Source organism: Heterodontus francisci, chromosome 4 (assembly GCF_036365525.1).
Source record: "Heterodontus francisci isolate sHetFra1 chromosome 4, sHetFra1.hap1, whole genome shotgun sequence".
NCBI classification, from domain to species: Eukaryota; Metazoa; Chordata; class Chondrichthyes; order Heterodontiformes; family Heterodontidae; genus Heterodontus; species Heterodontus francisci.
Genome location: NC_090374.1, coordinates 75,511,913 through 75,530,060, shown reverse-complemented (window position 1 = coordinate 75,530,060; position 18,148 = coordinate 75,511,913). Strand labels below are relative to the sequence as shown.

The following is an 18,148-nucleotide window of genomic DNA, read 5'->3' as shown; positions in this document are numbered from 1 at the left end:
TGTAATTATCTTGCAAGTTCTCAAATTACACTTTCTGTACACAAATTCTGTCTTGGCAAAAGACAGTCAAAATGTTGAATGACTGTCCACCACAAGTTAAATTTAAATGCTATATGGGTAAACAAAGTGCTTCAAAACATCTATGTTTGTTCTCTCTGAAACAGGAAAACAAAAGAGATTGCTTGGAATTTTCAAAAAGGAGTTGGCAGAACACTACACAAGGAACTTGTTTATTTAGACAGAAAGAATAAAAACACAAGTTATATTAGTGGTAAGAAAATAAGAGAATTTATTGCTGTATGTTTACTTCTTTAACTTTATTTATAAAAAATGAGTCATTCTTTATGACAGGTGACAATGTGTATTCAGGGTTGTGATGTGTACATGTGTTTTGGGAAGAGGAAAGGAATTACGATATGGCCACATCTTTTGGAAGTAATAATATGGTTTCATTTGGATTAAAATAAATTAGCTTGTATTTTGCAACTAGTCACAGCAAACACATTTGAATTTTACAACAGAACACTGTTGAGGATCACATTGATTCTATGAATGTTTTCTATAGGACTGCCTTACAATGAACATCTAACACAGAGAAGACAACAATATGGCTGACAAAGAATCTCTTAAAAGATTATTTCATCCAGGAGCACCTTACCAGAACCACAAAAAACTTTCTGGTTCCCTTATATAGGGACATATAAACATTCAGTCTCGCCAAACTTGACCTGATTAGGTTTTGTTTTATAGACAGTAACATAAAAACTGTTGCTTTGCCATCTCCACTCCTGAGGAGCTGACACCTATTCTCCTGGCAATATCATGTATCACTTCACCTCCCAGCTCAAACAAAAAGACCTTTCACAGTACAGCTACATTTAAAATAAATTTATGATATATTGGCCTACTTAAAATTATCTCATGACAAGATATTAATACAGAAACATCAGAAAACAACATAGAGCAGGGCCTTGCATCTGTCACATAGATTTTAGATGTTGTCTGTCAGTCTTCATGAAGGAATTGGCACATCTCTGTTATAGCTTACTTGCTAAATCTGAGCCTTCTTGGGTACATATCTTCTGACATTCCCAAATAGCTGTGACTGGTGCTGTACACTCACTGGTCTGAATTTTACAAGCCCCCCCGAGGTCGGGGGTCATGGCAGGGGGGCCCAGAAAATACTTCTGGGAGAGGCCTGCCACGGGCCTCGATGCCGGGAAGGCCTCACCCCATTTTACCAGTGGTGGCGAGGCAGTGAGGCAACCCACCGCCCCCGCCCCCCCCACTGCCCTCGCACTCAGTTAAAAAAACACACATTAACATAATTAAATGAATGTTAATAAAGGTACACTGACTTACTTTTCCATGGCAGCCGTCCCACACTAATATTCTGGCCGGTGGCCGGAAGTCCCGTGCCTTCTGATCTCCGTTCGAAGATCCGAGGCGGAAGACTGGTGGGGACGGGGGAGGAGTGACGTTTTCAAGGTGGTGGTGGGGGGAGTGGCAAAAATGAACACTATTGCTTGAGGGGATGATGGGAAGGAGTGGAAGGTCAAAGTACAGAAAGTTCGAGGGGGAAGATCGGGATCGGGAATTTACTTTTTTTGGGGGGAGAGGAAAATAATTAACTGTTTATTCATTGCGGGGGTAGGAGAGGGGATTGCGGGTGTGAAAAAAAATTATTTTAATTTTTAAACAAAACTGTGCCTTTAAACATGGAAATGAAACTGAAGGGCCTGAAGCCCTTTAAAAATGACATGGTGCCTGCACGATGGCGCCGAATGCCGTTGCCGGGGATGGAGTACCTGCCTCCTGTACGTCATTGGGGGCAGGCATTCCGCCCCCTCCATGTAAATGAGCTGCCACGCGAAATATCGCAGCGATTCAGCAGTGCACAAGTCTTGCGTGCGCCGTGCCTTTTTTGATGCGCACCACCAACATTGGCAGAGAGCTTTCAAAATTCAGCTCACTATATTGCTTTGTAGAGGGACCTGCCACTGTGCGTGCTGCTCAACTTCATAGGTAGCCTTTTCCTGTTAATGCTGGTCTCCTCTGTTAATTGCACTGCTAGTGGAGCATTGAACACAATCCCCATAGTATGAGCTTTCAGTGAAAGCATGCATCAGCTCACCTTGCAATAAACAGTCCCGATCACAGCATGTAATCTCTACAGCAATGTCAATTTAATAGGAGGATTACAACACATTGGAAAATAAGGAAAATTGTCCAACATCATTTACAGGTGCACAATAGGCATAGGGAGTAGGTTGAAATCATCAAGCCTTAGACCTACGCGGCTGAATTTTGTGCCCACAGTAGGGCTGCCGGCACCAGGCCGAAAAGATGGGGGCAATGCCACCTCAGCCAGCTGGAGCCCCCACCCAGCCAGCGCGATTCTAGGGGTCCGGGCCAATTAACAGCCCAGTGCCGGGATCCCCGTCCCTTTAAAGACTGTTGTTTACTAGATTATTTTGTCAATAATCCTTGAGTTTATTCCTGATGATTGATTCCATTATTTTACATGGCATTGGAGTAAGTCTAATGGTTTAATTTCTTGATGTAGCTAATCCAATTAAGCTTCTGGTCAATGGTGAATCCCAAGGTCTTGTTGGAGGGGAATTTGGCAGTGGAGATCCATTTATGTGATTGGCCTTTATCTTCTCCTCTCACCTCTGATCTCGAATTTAGCTCTTCTTTCCATGTCTAGATCAAGGTTATCATTGGATCTGGAGCCAAGTGGCTCAGGTAGAATCCAAATTGATCAAGCATCAAGGAGAAGGTTCGTAGTGAGTAGGTGTTGCTTGATGACACTAGTGATGACTTCCATATTTTACTGATGATTAGGAAGACACTGATAGAACAATAACTGGTGGGTTCATTTAGAATCATATGAACATATGAAAACAATAGCCAGCAAGCTATGGGCAGCACAGTGGCGCAGTGGTTAGCACCGCAGCCTCACAGCTCCAGCGACCTGGGTTCAGTTCTGGGTACTGCCTGTGTGGAGTTTGCAAGTTCTCCCTGTGTCTGTGTGGGTTTTCGCCGGGTACTCCAGTTTCCTCCCACCACCAAAAGACTTGCAGGTTGATAGGTAAATTGGCCATTATAAATTGCCCCTAGTATAGGTAGGTGGTAGGAGAATATAGGGACAGGTGGGGATGCGATAGGAATGTGGGATTAGTGTAGGATTAGTATAAATGGGTGGTTGATGGTCGGCATAGACCCGGTGGGCCGAAGGGCCTGTTTCAGTGCTGTATCTCGAAATAAAATAATAAATAGAGAGCAGCTGGTCCATCAAACCTATCTAATATTGTTATGGTGCAACTTATCTACACTGCAATGCCTATTCAAACTTACACCTACCCACCAATCAATTACACAATCTCCTAGAAGAGGAGATTATCTATAGATAGTTATGTTGTTCACACTCAGGAATTTGGCCAGCTTCCTTTTGAATGTTTACAATGAATCAGAAATCACTGCACAACCTGGCAACTTGTTCCATAGGTCAATGACTCTCTGTGAAAGAAAGTACTTCCTGAAATCCAATCTAGTTCTATTCTTATCTTGTTTGTTGTGGACAAATACATTATCACAGGGCCTAAACATTCAGCCCTCCCCCAATGACGTAATAGCTACATTGTGTACCCTCTACAGGATCCACTGCATTAACTTGCTAAAACTTCCTCAGAAGTGTCTCGTAAACCTGCAACCTTCACCACCTAGAAGGGCAATGGCAACAGCTGTATAAGAATACAAAGTGATTCCTGACAACGCAGCCGGCCACTGACGTCATCAGGCTGCGCCAAGGTGTGCACTTGCACAGATGGGCTCCTGCTCTCGCCACGTGCGCTGAGTTCCGACTTGCAAGGACTGGTTAGCGCATGCGTGCATCTTCGGGCAACGCGCCTGGTCAGCCTCTGCGCATGCGCTTTACGTGTATAGCAATGCAACGCTAACATATTCACCCATGCGTCAAGCTCTGTTCCCCCCTCGCTGCTCTCTCAGGCCACTCCGCTCCATTCCCCCCCCCCCCCTGCTGCTCTGTCGGTGCTCCGCTCTTTCGGCCGCTCCACTCTCCCCTCGCTTCTCCGCTCGCTCGGCCGCTCCGCTCCCCCCTGTCCCCGGCCCGCCCCCTCGCCCCCCCCCCCTTTCACCGTCCCGCTCCACTCCCCGTCCCCGGCCTCAGCCCCGCCCCGGTCCGCTGCCACATCCCCAGCCCGGTCCTCTGCCCCTCCCAGCCCAGTCCGCTGCCCCCCGCCCCCACCCCCATCCCTGGCCTGGTCCGCTGCCCCCTCCCTGTCCCCGGCCCCGGCCTGGCCCGCTCCGCACCACTGCCCCCCACCCAGCCCCGCTCTGCTCCCCCATGTCCCTGGGCCTGGCCCGCTCCGCTCCCCCACTCCGCACCCCCCACCCCCGTCCCCGGCCTGCTCCGCTCCGCTCGCTCGCTTTCTCCCTCCCGCCATTGTATGCTGCCATGTGTTTAGGTCAGGTTGCCTTCGTGTGATTATTAGAGCAGCATCATTTTTAGTCCTGGCAGCTGCCTGAAGTTGCAGACTGTGACGCTTTAGTGGCACATGCTGCATTTGTGCATGTGCCGCTGCAGCGCCACCTAGTGGTAACATTGTCAGCAAACGCAGCCATAAGAATATCAGTGCTTCTAATTTCCCCTCCAAATCACATGCCATCCTGTCTTGGGCATATATCTCCATTCATTCATCGTTCCTGGGTCAAAAATCTGGAGCACCCTACAGTGGCACCTTCACCACATGGCCAACCAATACCTCAATGGCAAACAGGGATGTGCAATAAATACCTCCCTTGTCAGTGATACCCACATTCGAGAATGAATAAAAAGCACACTAAGACAATTTTCGGGTATGTATGATTTGTGCCCAATAACACTATAATATATAGGCCTCAATTACAACAGTGCGAAATAAAGCAGGTGGACTGAAAATGTGAGTTATGATGTTATGCCACGATTTCTGTATCATTAAAACCTATTTTCACATACATCGTCATGTGTTTTTAGTGTCCATTGTGTCATGCAGACCCCCACCGGCCAAGAATGAGGCATATTAATTTTGTCATATAAACATTGATTTTAAACTGTTGCTGGAATGAAGAAATGACTCGTTTGAAGATCACCAGACACTGGGCTGGAAGGACATTTGCATACTAAGAGACACTGCTTGTGGAGACAAAGGACTATTCCCTGCTCCAATTAAACTCAAATGGATTTTGATCACCAGACATTGAAGGTGTAAGGAACAGCATTCCAGGCCCTGCTAAAATGATACAATCCACAGAGCCAGGACTGGTTAAACCAGCTGGTCACATGAATAACTGGCTGGTCCATGTTTTTCTGAACTAGCCACAGAACAGTTTAAATTAAGAAGGCTGTATGCAACTGAAGCTGAAACAAGCAAGTCTTTCACCAGGCTGTTCCCCTCTCGCTTTCTCCTCAAGCCACCGGACCCACGGAAGACACGTAAACCTCAAGACAGAAAAGACTGCTACATCGGAACAAGTTGAAGCTGGACCACAACGTACTGCAAGACTTACTGGCAATCAAAGACTCCACATTGAACTTAAAGGACTGCAACTACCAGATGTTGCCTCAAACTTTTCCCCTTTATTCCTTCTACTTTTTCTGTCTCTATCTGCGTGTGTGTTTATCGCGTATGCATGCTGGCGTGGTCACGTTGCATATTCGTAGTCAGGTCTACTTAAATTTTAAAGTAGCAGTCTCCAATAGAAGCTTTCTTGAGATTTCAGGATCTCCCAAAAACACAAAAGTTTAAGATTAATAAATTTCTACCTTTCTTGCTTAAATCTAAGGAAACCTGTTGATTTCTTTGCCTTACAATTGGAGAAGTGAACAAGGATTCACTAAGGGGGAGCTAAAAACATGGTGTTTTAAAATTAAACCCTCTTACGGTTAAACCAAGCAAAGGCTGAGAGGGAACCTCTAGACCCCTCTCACCTAGTCATAACAATTATCATTAGTGGGAGAAAGTCTGACAAAAAAACCCAACCCATTTTCTGTTGCTGCCTGCACCAGTACCATCAGAAAGCCATCATACAGGTAGCAAAAAATCCTGCCTAATGAATAACTAGAAGCTTGTGTGTCGCTTGTTTGCAACGTAATACAACTTATCTGTTTCTTATTATTTGCTACCATAGACTGCATTAATATTTAACCCATATTAGTATTTATTATTGTTTCCTTTCTGTCTGATAAAGGGAGTTACAGTGATTCTGAAATCTTGTATGCTATCTAGGTCATTTCAATAATGGGTGTTACAACCAAGGTGGGAGTAATGCACTGTTAATTCAGTCCCACTATTCCACAGATCACAGCATATTAGTAAAGTTTCCCACCTACTGGAAATTAGCCAAATTAAACACTATATTTATCCCCCAGAATAAAGCACACCAAACCAGGTTTCTTTAAACAATAACAAAATTAACTATTTATTAATAAACCAAGTTTTAAACAATAATGAGATAAATCTATATGTATGAAAAGATTTTATAACTTTTATTCTTCCTAACCCTCATACACACACACACATACATTCAAAATCCAACAGTTAACCAGTTTTTAAAAATGTTTAAAATTACAACTGTTTCATAGGAATAATAAAATAATTAGTTGTCACAGTCTGGTCGGATATTTCCGGATCAGTGAGGTGTCTCAGAGTTGAATAGTCAAATGCCTCTTGAAGTCTCTCCTTGTGAGATTAATGAACAGTCTGTGATTGGTAGGCATTCAAGGCAATTTGTCTGCAGCAGGCATCACACAGATCTTTCAGCAAAGGGTGTAGCAACAGGTCTACTTAAATTTTAAAGTAGCAGTCTCCAATAGAAGCTTTCTTGAGATTTCAGGATCTCCCAAAAACACAAAAGACAACAGGACTCACTCTTGAGGCAGGGATTCTTGAGACTGGAGATAAGGGCAATCTGCCACACCCAAAACACAAGGCTTCCTTTCTCCAAAGCAGTGTTCTTCCACAGAGTGTAGCAACTCCTTTTTTCCTGGGTCTTTTCTCTCTCTTCAAGCAATCAAAACCACACCTAAAATGTAGTATTTCATTCTATGAGACGCAAGGATTATTTTTCAGGGAGAGTAGATCTTTTCTCTGGTCTATCAGCAGATCACAGCTACAGTTCATTGCTAGCTGCTTCCAGCTCCCTGGACTGGTTCACTCTGCCAAAATGAAACTGAAACTCTCCAACAACCAAGTCACAAGACAGTCATAAATCTTCCTGTTGCTTGGATACAAGTTTTACTGCCTACACACTTCAGTGTTCACAGAAAGTCTTTTTTTTCTCAGTCTTAAAGGCACACAGACCTCTTAGTTGTTTTAAACTCTTGTGACATAGGAAACTACATCATTTCCATACTTCTACAGAGTAAAACCTTTAAAATCCACTGAATAAAATCAACTTTGGTTTGAGAAAATAAAATCCACAAAGTAGGGAAAGTGTTCCTCGGCATTCTAGTTATGGTGATTAGTAACTGTCAGCTATTACTAAAAGTAAAATAACCCTTTTACTATGTCCTCTTTTTCAGCTCACTGGTACAACAAGTATCTAACAGCAAGAAAACCTCTTGTTTTTAACACCAGTCCATTCATCAGTCTGCACTTTGACGCCAAACCAGAATATAATAATCAACTTGTTCGAGCCACAAATCTGGTCATCTCAGCTTTAAGATTTCTCAAAACACTGAAGAGCAATTATTTGACACCAGATATATTTCACATGAAACCAGATGTGAGTGAAACTAACACATTCAAAAGATTGATCAGCTTGCTTCCCTCCAGAATTTCCTGGTATGGAGCCCACCTGGCAAGTGCTTATCCTTTGGATATGTCTCAATATGTCTATCTGTTTAACACCACCCGAATCCCCAAACTGAACAAAGATGAGCTTCTGACAGTCGAACAACCCAAGCATTTGCTAGTGATGAGAAATGGCCATTTTTACGTGTTTGACGTGCTTGATAGCTGTGGTGATATTCTCCACCCATCAGAAATCCAGAAGTGCCTTCAGTATATCCTCCAGGTAGACAGCTCTCCTCCAGAGTTCCCACTGGGTTACTTGACAACTGAAGACAGGGATACCTGGGCAAAAGTGAGGCAGGAATTGGTGGATCTGGGGAACAGAGAGAACTTGCAAAAAGTGGAGGGTGCCATTTTCTGTCTCTGTCTGGATGATGTTTCGGTTGAGAATGAAGTTGAACTCACCCACACTATGTTCCACGGGTATGGTGCAAACCGTTGGTTTGACAAATCCTTCAGTTTGATCATTACTAAGAACGGGGAATCTGCCATCAACTTTGAACACTCTTGGGGGGATGGTGTGGCTGTGCTGCGGTTCCTGGAGGAGATATTTAAGGACAGTACAACAATTCCAGCTATTAGCCCCAAGCCAGAGCCCACTTCATCAGACTCATCTGCAGTTGTCCAGAAACTTGAGTTCAAGCTGAATGAGTCAGTGAAAGCAGCAGTCAATGTGGCACAGGCATCATTTGAGCATATAAGAAAATCCCTGAGAGTAGGACAACTGGAGTTTAGCAAGTTTGGAAAGAATTTCATAGCCGAGCAGAATTTAAGTCCAGATGCAATTGTGCAACTGGCTTTTCAAATGGCCTTCCTACACCAGCATGGGAAAACTGTTCCTACCTATGAGTCATGTAGCACTGCTGCCTTTAAACATGGGCGCACAGAAACCATTCGTCCAGCTACTGTTCCTACCAAACAGTGCTCAGCGGCCTTTGTCTATGAAAGAGGGAAGCACAGCTCAGAGGAACTGAAGAACATGATTCACAGTTGTTCCAAATATCACAGGAAGCTGCTGATTGAAGCCACCTTAGGTCAGTTAGTGTATAATATTAATAGTAAAGACCATACAGGAGATTACTATAGAAGATTAAAGGATAAGGAATTGGGGCTTTTTTGTTACAGCAATGCAGATCATGGGGTAATATAACTTTTGTGTTTAAAATTATGGAAGGATGGAACAGGATGGATGGTAACCAACTGTTTCCAGTAGTTGAGGGATCTAGAACGAAGGGCCATAGGTACAATTGTGCGCTGGAACATCATATTTGCCAGCGTTTGTAATATGGGTAATAGCAGATTGGCTGTCCATTGTACATTCCACCTGATTTTCCTTTCCAATGAATTACCAAGAATAATTTCAAGGCTATGTTGATTTAAGAACATAAAACCTAGAAATTACAGTGAGTGATGTTATCATATAAATACTTAACACCTTTGCTTCAAATTTCTGTCTCTACTATTTCAATGGAGATGTTAACCCTTTTAAAAATAAACAAATGCCTCAATTGAAATAACAAAAGTTGAGAAAAAAAAGAAGGTATTTATATAGCGCTTGTCATGACCACAGGACATCTCAAAGCTCTTTATAAGCAATTAAGTACTTTTGAAGTGTAGTCACTGTTAAATGTAGAAAACACAGCAGTTAATTTTGCACACAGCAAATTATCACAAACAGCAATGTCAGAGCATCAGATAATCTATTTTTGTGATGTTAGTTGAGGAACAAATATTGGCCAGAATGCTAGGGATAACTCCCCTGCTCCTCTATGAAATAGCACCATGGGATCTTTTATATCTACCAGAGAAGACAGTTGGGGCCTCAGTTTAACATCTCATCCAGGCAGCCATACCTCTAACAGTGCAGCACACCCTCAGTACTGCACTAGAGTGTCAGCTGTGATTTTTGTGCTTAAGTGGCGGAATGGGACTTGAACCCAGAACCTTATAACTCGGAGACAAGAGTGGTACTAACAGAGCCACAGAATTAGACAGCAAGCATAATCATAATTTACATGGTTACCTTGTTGCAGCACTCCCCCTCCCGCCACCCCCCAGCTGCCTGGTGGCAGGTCCTTCATATACATATGCAAATTGTGCCAAATGAGATGCTAATAAACTTATCTGCGGACGGCGGCCGTCCCACACCGATTTTACAGCCGCCGCTCGTCCTTCGCGTGCCTTCGGAACTCCGCACAGAGGAGCGGGGAAATCAATTTTAATTGGATTTGGGTTGGTAGGAAGGGCTAATAAGACAAATGTTAAAAGGTTGGGGGGTAACATTCTGGTGGGGAAAAAGACATGTTTTGGTTATTTTGGGGAACTGAAATGACCAATTCAGGGGCAGGGGAAGGGCCTCCATATCTTTATTATCTGTTTAATAAAAATGCTGATTACTTAGCCTTTAAAAATTAAAACTTCATCTAAGGGCTTAAAGTTCTTTAAAAATGGCGGTGGCGCTGGATGGCGTTGCTGGGGACGCGGCGGCCCATCTACATCATCGGGGGCAGCCACTCCGCCCCCTCTATTTAAATGAGCCCCCGTGCATGATATCGCGGGGGCATTTCCGTGTTGGAAGGCTACCGAGTTGAAAGCGCGCCGCTGCGGAGCGGGCTATGCGATTTAGCCCACTGTTATTAATGGTAAATTCTGTAGTAACTCTTGGAAAGGAAGAGAATATGCTATGAATTGTAAATTGATACAAGTTGCTGGTCAACTTACACCACTTTGCTGTTAGCCTCACGAAAATGGCAGCTCACTCTTAACTTCCTCATGTGTTTTTACACAGTAGTTACCAATTAAACTGCATTTACGCAGCAGTTACCAACTAAATGCACAGCAGAAAGTTAGGGCTGGTACTTAACAGCAAAAGTATTTTTTAATGATGCTATTTATGTCCTGCAACCACTCTAGCCCAGAAAGGAGACAATTGAAACTGTGGAGTCTCATTCCTGCAGCTGATAAATTGTTAAAGGCTTTTAAAATGTTTAATTTTTTCTTATTTTTTCTTTCTGTCTCTTTACCCCCTCTCTCATAATCCAATCTATTTGACCCTCTCTTTATTTCTTATTTCTATGCTTAAATTGACACTAATTAACTATTTCCTTTTCAATTATTCCACAGTTTCTTTTGCAATCCTTAAGTATCATTGGTTAAGGAAGTAGACTGTTAGCCACATCATTCACCAAGGTCACAGATGTCTTGTCACCCTGGTTATCAGCTCACACTTCCAGCAATACATTTTTGAGCTGACGGGTTAGATTAAAAAGTCTAATAGGGCATGCTGCCCACTCCAGCAAATTCTGGACCATTAGAAAGAAACATCACAGCACTTGCAACCCACTTCTAGACCTTATACAAATCACCTGTAAAAAATTGAAATCATACTTCACCATTTATTGTGATTATAATGTGATATAGTTGATTATACTTTTCATATTCGTTAAGTATCACATACATTGATTTTTAAATTAATCTGTAGGCAATGGATTTGATCGTCATTTGTTCGCAATGCATTGTCTGTCAGAAGCTGCAGGTGGGTCTCGACCAGAATTCTACCAAGATCCTGCCTACATCCAGTTCAATAATATCATTATCTCAACCAGCACACTGAATAGTTCAGCTGTTAAAATTGGTGGATTTGCACCAGTCACACAGGATGGCTATGGCATTGCATACAACATTTTTGACACCTGGTTTGGATGCAATCTCACTTGGTATGCCAGTAGAGATGGGAATGAATTCCTGAAATGCTTGAACCAGAGTTTGGATGATATCTTTGATGTTCTAAAAGGAAAACCTCTAGTTTAATGGAGTTACCTTGTACGCAGAGAAAGTTTAAAAAGTATTGCATTGGTATTTGTAAAGCAGTTCTATTTCGAAATGGAATTAAAGTATGAATGCATGGAAATACATAATTTATTATCTTATCGCTGTCTTGGCATACTTGTTCAATTTGTGAACATTGAATCACAAATACCCTACTACAGTCTAACTTATATTTTCTCCATAGATCCATGAATGTTGATTTCACAATAGCTTTAATGTATTTAAGATCTGACACTATTGTTCACCTGATAATATAATCATAGAGTTATGAAGCTATTGAAGCCAACACACTGAATTAAATTGATAATACAATAGAGAATTAAATTGATAACACAATAGAGAGACTCTTTGTTAAACTGTAATTACTTATTATAATAAATTGTTGGCAATGGGATATATCTATATTTTACATACACCAAAATTCCAGATCATTTCAGTTGCTGTTGAGATTATTTGAAAACCTGAGCGATTGCTACCTGCCAGTCTATTTGCCCACCAACTACTTGACTATGGCTACCAGGTTTTCTCTGGTGGGATTGATTCCAACATAAGGAGGCCACTTACTGAACTCAACAAAGATATTCCAGCTGGTGACAAACCAGGTATATATATATATAAAATCAATTTCTCAGCATAAATGAACCACAAACTGTAGCATGTTCTATTAAGTGAAATTTTACTGCTCTCAAACCATAAGGTGAATTCACAGATTTGAATCATTTTGATAACTAATAGATCTTATTAAAAGTCAATGTTGAAAAATTCCCTATAACAGCATAAATATTACTGGCATAGCCATGTTGCTCCCCTACTATCAGACTAATATCCCAGAAGATTGTTATAAATTCACGAGATCAGCAAGTTATATAACTCATGTTGAACTTAATCTGTTACATAAAATGTGTGGGCTATCAGTGCTAACTGTCAAATTTTTGTTGTATCTTTTCATTTTGTTTCTGCAACTAGCAGACTTTAGAGTGTAGACCATATAAGTTAATGAAGGATGTACTCAGCAATTCTTATTCATTCTTCTACCATTCTTTGGTTAACCAAACACTTTAGGTGTCAGTCTTGGCTCAATGGTATTACAATTGTCTCAGAGTCACTTATGCTGGTTCACATATTCTTACTGGTGTCATGAAGACCCCACCTGCCAAGAATGAGGCAGATTAATTTTGTCATAAAAACATTAATTTTAAACTGTTGCTAGACTGAAGAGATGACTTGTTTAAAGCGATCAGCAGTGGCTGGAAAAATTTGCATTCAAAGAAAAAGGTGCCTAGAAAAAGACAATGGAAATGCTCCCTGATCCAATTACCCCAAATGGATTTTGATCACCAGACATTGAATGTGGAACAAGCCAGCATTCCATTTCCCACCCTCCACCCACTGTGGGTGTCTGCTAAGATGAAAGGAATCCACAAAAACACAGGAGGGTTTGTTAAAAAAAAACGAGCCACATGACTAACCTGCTGGCCCAGGGTTTGTGAATTGTGTTCACAGGACAGTTTTAAAAAAATCATTCATGGGATGTGGGCGCCGCTGGCCAAGCCAGCATTTATTGCCCATCCCTAATTGCCCTTGAGAAGGTGGTGGTGAGCTGCCTTCTTAAACCGCTTCAGTCCATTTGGGGTAGGTATACCCAGCGACAGTGAAGGAACGGCGAAATAGTTCCAAGTCAGGATGATGTGTGACTTGGAGGGGAACTTGCAGGTGGTGGAGTTCCCATGTATTTGCTGCCCTTGTCCTTCGAGTTGGTAGAGGTCGCGGGTTTGGAAGGTGCTGTCTAAGGAGCCTTGGTGCATTGCTGCAGTGCATCTTGTAGATGGTACACACTGCTGCCACTGTGCGTTGGTGGTGGAGGGAGTGAATGCTTATAGATGGGGTGCCAATCAAGCGGGCTGCTTCGTCCTGAATGGTGTCGAGCTTCTTGAGTGTTGTTGGAGCTGCACCCATCCAGGCAAGTGGAGAGTATTCCATCACACTCCTGACTTGTGCCTTGTAGATGGTGGACAGGCTTTGGGGAGTCAGGAGGTGAGTTACTCACCTCAGGATTCCTAGCCTCTGACCTGCTTTTGTAGCCACGGTATTTATATGGCTACTCCAGTTCAGTTTCTGGTTAATGGTAACACTTACGATGTTGATAGTGGGGGATTCAGCGATGGTAATGCCGTTGAATGTCAAGGGGAGATGGTTAGATTCTCTCTTGTTGGAGATGGTCATTGCCTGGCACTTGTGTGGCGCAAATGTTACTTGCCACTTATCAGCCTAAGCCTGGATATTGTCCAGGTCTTGCTGCATTTCTACACGGACTGCTTCAGTATCTGAGGAGTCACGAATGGTGCTGAACATTGTGCAATCATCAGCAAACATCCTCACTTCTGACCTTATGATTGAAGGAAGGTCATTGATGAAGCAGCCGAAGATGGTTGGGCCTAGGACACTGCCCTGAGGAACTCTTGCAGTGATGTCCAGGAGCTCAGATGATTGACCTCCAACAACCACAACCATCTTCCTTTGCGCTAGGTATGACTCCAGCCAGCGGAGGGTTTTCCCCCTGATTCCCATTGACCCCAGTTTTGCTAGGGCTCCTTGATGCCATACTCGGTCAAATGCTGCCTTGATGTCAAGGGCAGTCACTCTCACCTCACCTCTTGAGTTTAGCTCTTTTGTCCATGTTTGAACCAAGGCTGTAATGAGGTCAGGAGCTGAGTGGCCCTGGCGGAACCCAAACTGAGCATCACTGAGCAGGTTATTGATAAGCAAGTGCCGCTTGATGGCACTGTTGATGACACCTTCCATCACTTCACTGACGATTGAGAGTAGGCTGATGGGGTGGTAATTGGCCGGGTTGGACTTGTCCTGCTTTTTGTGTACAGGACATACCCAGGCAATTTTCCACATTGCAGGGTAGATTCCAGTGTTGTAGCTGTACTGGAACAGCTTGGCTAGGGGCACGGCAAGTTCTGGAGCACAGGTCTTCAGTACTATTGCCGGAATATTGTCAGGGCCCATAGCTTTTGCAGTAACCAGTGCCTTCAGTCGTTTCTTGATATCACGCGGAGTGAATCGAATTGGCTGAAGTCTGGCAGCTGTGATGCTGGGGACTTCAGGAGGATGCTGAGATGGATCATCAACTCGACACTTCTGGCTGAAGATTGTTGCAAATGCTTCAGCCTTATCTTTCGCACTGATGTGCTGGACTCCCCCATCATTGAGGATGGGGATATTAATGGAGCCACCTCCTCCAGTTAGTTGTTTAATTTTCCACCACCATTCACGGCTGGATGTGGCTGGACTGCAGAGCTTAGATCTGATCCGTTGGTTACGGGATCGCTTAGCTCTGTCTATCGCATGCTGCTTACGCACTTTGGCACGCAGATAGTCCTGTGTTATAGCTTCACCAGGTTGACACCTCATTTTGAGTTCTGCCTGGTGCTGCTCCTGGCAGGCCCTCCTACACTCTTCATTGAACCAGGGTTGGTCTCCTGGCTTGATGGTAATGGTAGAGTGGGGGATATGTCGGGCCATGAGGTTACAGATTGTGGTTGAGTACAATTCTGCTGCTGCTGATGGCCCACAGTGCCTCATGGATGCCCAGTTTTGCACTGCTAGATCTGTTCGAAATCTATCCCATTTAGTTTGAAGACAGAGACTGCTTTGAAGACAAAAGAGAAGGAAGGTCTCTCTCCCTGGCTCTCTCTCTCTCTGTTAACATTGTATAACCAAGATTGTACTTGATAGCTTTCACTTTTAGTTTGAGATCTCCAAGTACATGATGGATATCACCTGCCCATTCGGGTGGTTTTGTGTGGGAAGGACATCAGTTTGTGTTGCATTGTTCCTCTTAAATGGAATGCCTAGTTTCTTTAAGATAGAGCTCAGCCACACAACTATTCTTCTTATACTTTAGAGAATATTCAACCACGGGACTGGAGGAGGGAAAATAAGATCGGTGTAAAGCAAATATTCCAACCAATTTTACTTCATTCTGTTTGAAACAAATTCATGGTTCCAATAAGTCCTGAGACATTCACATCAGTGTCCTCAACCCACTTAGAAGCAGGGGCTGCACAGAACTTGGTGGCTCCAGTCAAGCGGTGCACCAGTGCTAACATTTAACGCTGTATTTTAATCAGGTGCATATATTATATGTTTACTCTCTGTAGGGGATCAGGTAGCCTTGAAAGTCATGAGATTATTATATTCGAATTTTAGGGCTGGATTTTGTTGTCCCGCCACTGGGAGCAGAGACAGGTGCTGAAAATGGCGGTCGCCTCACACGGGTCCCGCGCCACCACACCGCCGTGATTTTGCGGTGGGCGACCACTTAACATTGACAGCGGCCACCCCCTCCCCTCCAATCACATGGTGGGGGTGGCATTGATGGCACCATTCACGGCGTCACCTAATGGAGGAGCAGGTGCTGATTCCATTTTTAATAGGCTGCCAGCCCTGCAAACAGTTCAACATAATACAGAGTTGACCCCTTCCCCACCTCAGTAGCGCCAGCTTCTCATGGACGGGAAAGTGAAGGCGGGTGAATGCCGCACAACAAGCTCAAGATTGGGAACTGAAGGTAAGATTGCGGGGAATTACATTTAAATTTATGCAGAGAGGTATTTTAGATATTTAAACTCTGGTTTTGTCACAGAGTGGCAGAGGTGTCACCATGGAGCTTCCCTGTCTTGAGGAAGAGTGGAACCCACAATCCCAGTGTCGGGCTCTGTGGTGTCGCTGCCACTCTGATTCTCCGGCCCATCCCCGCCATAAAATTCAACATTGGGCTGAGAACAAAGGGCTGGCTTTTGTTGTCCTGCCGCTGGGAGCAGTGGCGGGTGCAGAAAATGGCAGCCGCCCAACATGGGAGCTGCGCCACTGCGTCGCCGTGCTGCTGCTATTCTGCAGCAGGCGGCCACTTAAAATATTGATGACAGCTGCCCCCCCAATCACATGGCGTGGGTAGCATTGGTGGCGCAGTTCATGGCGTCACCTGATGTGGGAGCTGGTGCTGGCGCCATTTTTAAAAGGCTGCCAGCCTTGCAAACAGTTCAACATAATGCAGAGTTGACCCCTTCCCCACCTCAGTAGCGCCAGCTTCTCATGGATGGGAAAGTGAAGAGACAAGTTCCGAAGAAGGGTCACTGACCCGAAACGTTAACTCTGCTTCTCTTTCCACAGATGCTGCCAGAGCTGCTGAGTGGTTCCAGCATTTCTTGTTTTTATTTCAGATTTCCAGCATCCGCAGTATTTTGCTTTTATTCGAGACAAGTGCTACCAGATTAACACTTAGGGCCAAATTCTGCATGTTTTTCTATCCTGCATTTATTTGGAATTGTGATCTTTATAAATTACTTGTTTGCTTCCCCCCATAGTATTGCGATGAAAATAATGCCCGGAAATTACGTTGAGCGGGAGGCCCCGCCCACCAGTCAAAAAGTCAGGGATGAGCCCTCCTCCGCCGGGCCTGGGAGCCACGTTATGATTTTATGTGGCCCAGGCCCATAATTGGCCTTGAGCAGGACTTCTGCCTCTCTGAGGCAGCAAGTCCCACCTCCGAGCTGCCAGCCAATCAGAGGGCTGGCAGCTCTTAGTCCAAGTACCGCCACTGGGAGCAGTGGCCACTGCTGGGACTGCAGCCAGGGAGAGGAGCAAGAAGGATGCCAGCCCCAGTAAAAAGGTAAGTTTGTGAGACCTTGCTGGGAACAACTGGCCGGGCCCCAGCGAGACAAGGGGATCAGTTGGGGGCTGGGGGGTGGAATGTAGTTCAGTGGGGGCGGTTGGGCTGTGGGGGGGGGGTTTGCTGTACATGGGGCACAGGATCAGGTGGGCACCCCCTCCCAGTCCACAAGGAGGCTGCCAGGTTTTATGAGCATACATACCAACATATGAATTAGGAGCAGAAGTAGGCCATTTGGCCCCTCGAGCCTGCTCCGCCATTCAATAAGATCATGGCTGATCTGTTTGTGTTTCAAATTCCACACTCCCGTCTACCCCCGATAACCTTAGATTCCCTTGCCTAACAAGAATCTATCAACCTCCGCCTTAAAAATATTATACTGGGAGAGCTTTTAAGCTTTGGACCTTGCCCACAAAGAACTGGATTAAGAATGCCAAACCTACTTCATCTAGGTTCCTCCTAGAGGAGACTTTATTACTGGCCGGCCTCCTGGGGGTTCTGAGCCACCCACTCACTGCCGGTAATTTACCAGCAGCAGTGGGAGGAGGCCCTTAAGTGGCAGTTAATTGACCACTTAAGGGCCTTAATTAGCCTGGGGCGACTAGGCTGTTTCTCGCTGCCACCACCCCTCATGAAATTGCAGTGAGGGAGGGAAGGCGACGGAATGGCATTCCCTGCCTCCCATTCAATTTTACGACCCTCTTCCCACCTCCAGCTCACTCCTGGGGGGGGCGGGGGGGGGGGGAATATGCTTAAAATTCCAGCCAATAGGTTCCCCTCTCAC

General features: G+C 44.4%; 2 protein-coding genes across 2 annotated transcripts in view; one reads left to right on the top strand and one right to left on the bottom strand.

Annotated features, from left to right (window-relative positions):
* LOC137368596 (carnitine O-palmitoyltransferase 2, mitochondrial-like) overlaps window positions 1-11,666 on the top strand; it is a 36,362-nt gene extending 24,696 nt beyond the window's left edge. The window contains exons 6-8 of the mRNA XM_068028742.1: window positions 165-271; window positions 7,586-8,890; window positions 11,338-11,666. Of these exons, the coding sequence (XP_067884843.1) occupies window positions 165-271; window positions 7,586-8,890; window positions 11,338-11,666 (1,741 nt within the window). The remainder of the gene's footprint in view (window positions 1-164; window positions 272-7,585; window positions 8,891-11,337) is intronic.
* The window catches only part of arsk (arylsulfatase family, member K), a 234,335-nt gene that overhangs the window by 56,524 nt on the left and 159,663 nt on the right, over window positions 1-18,148 (bottom strand). The gene's annotated exons all lie outside the window — the stretch shown is intronic.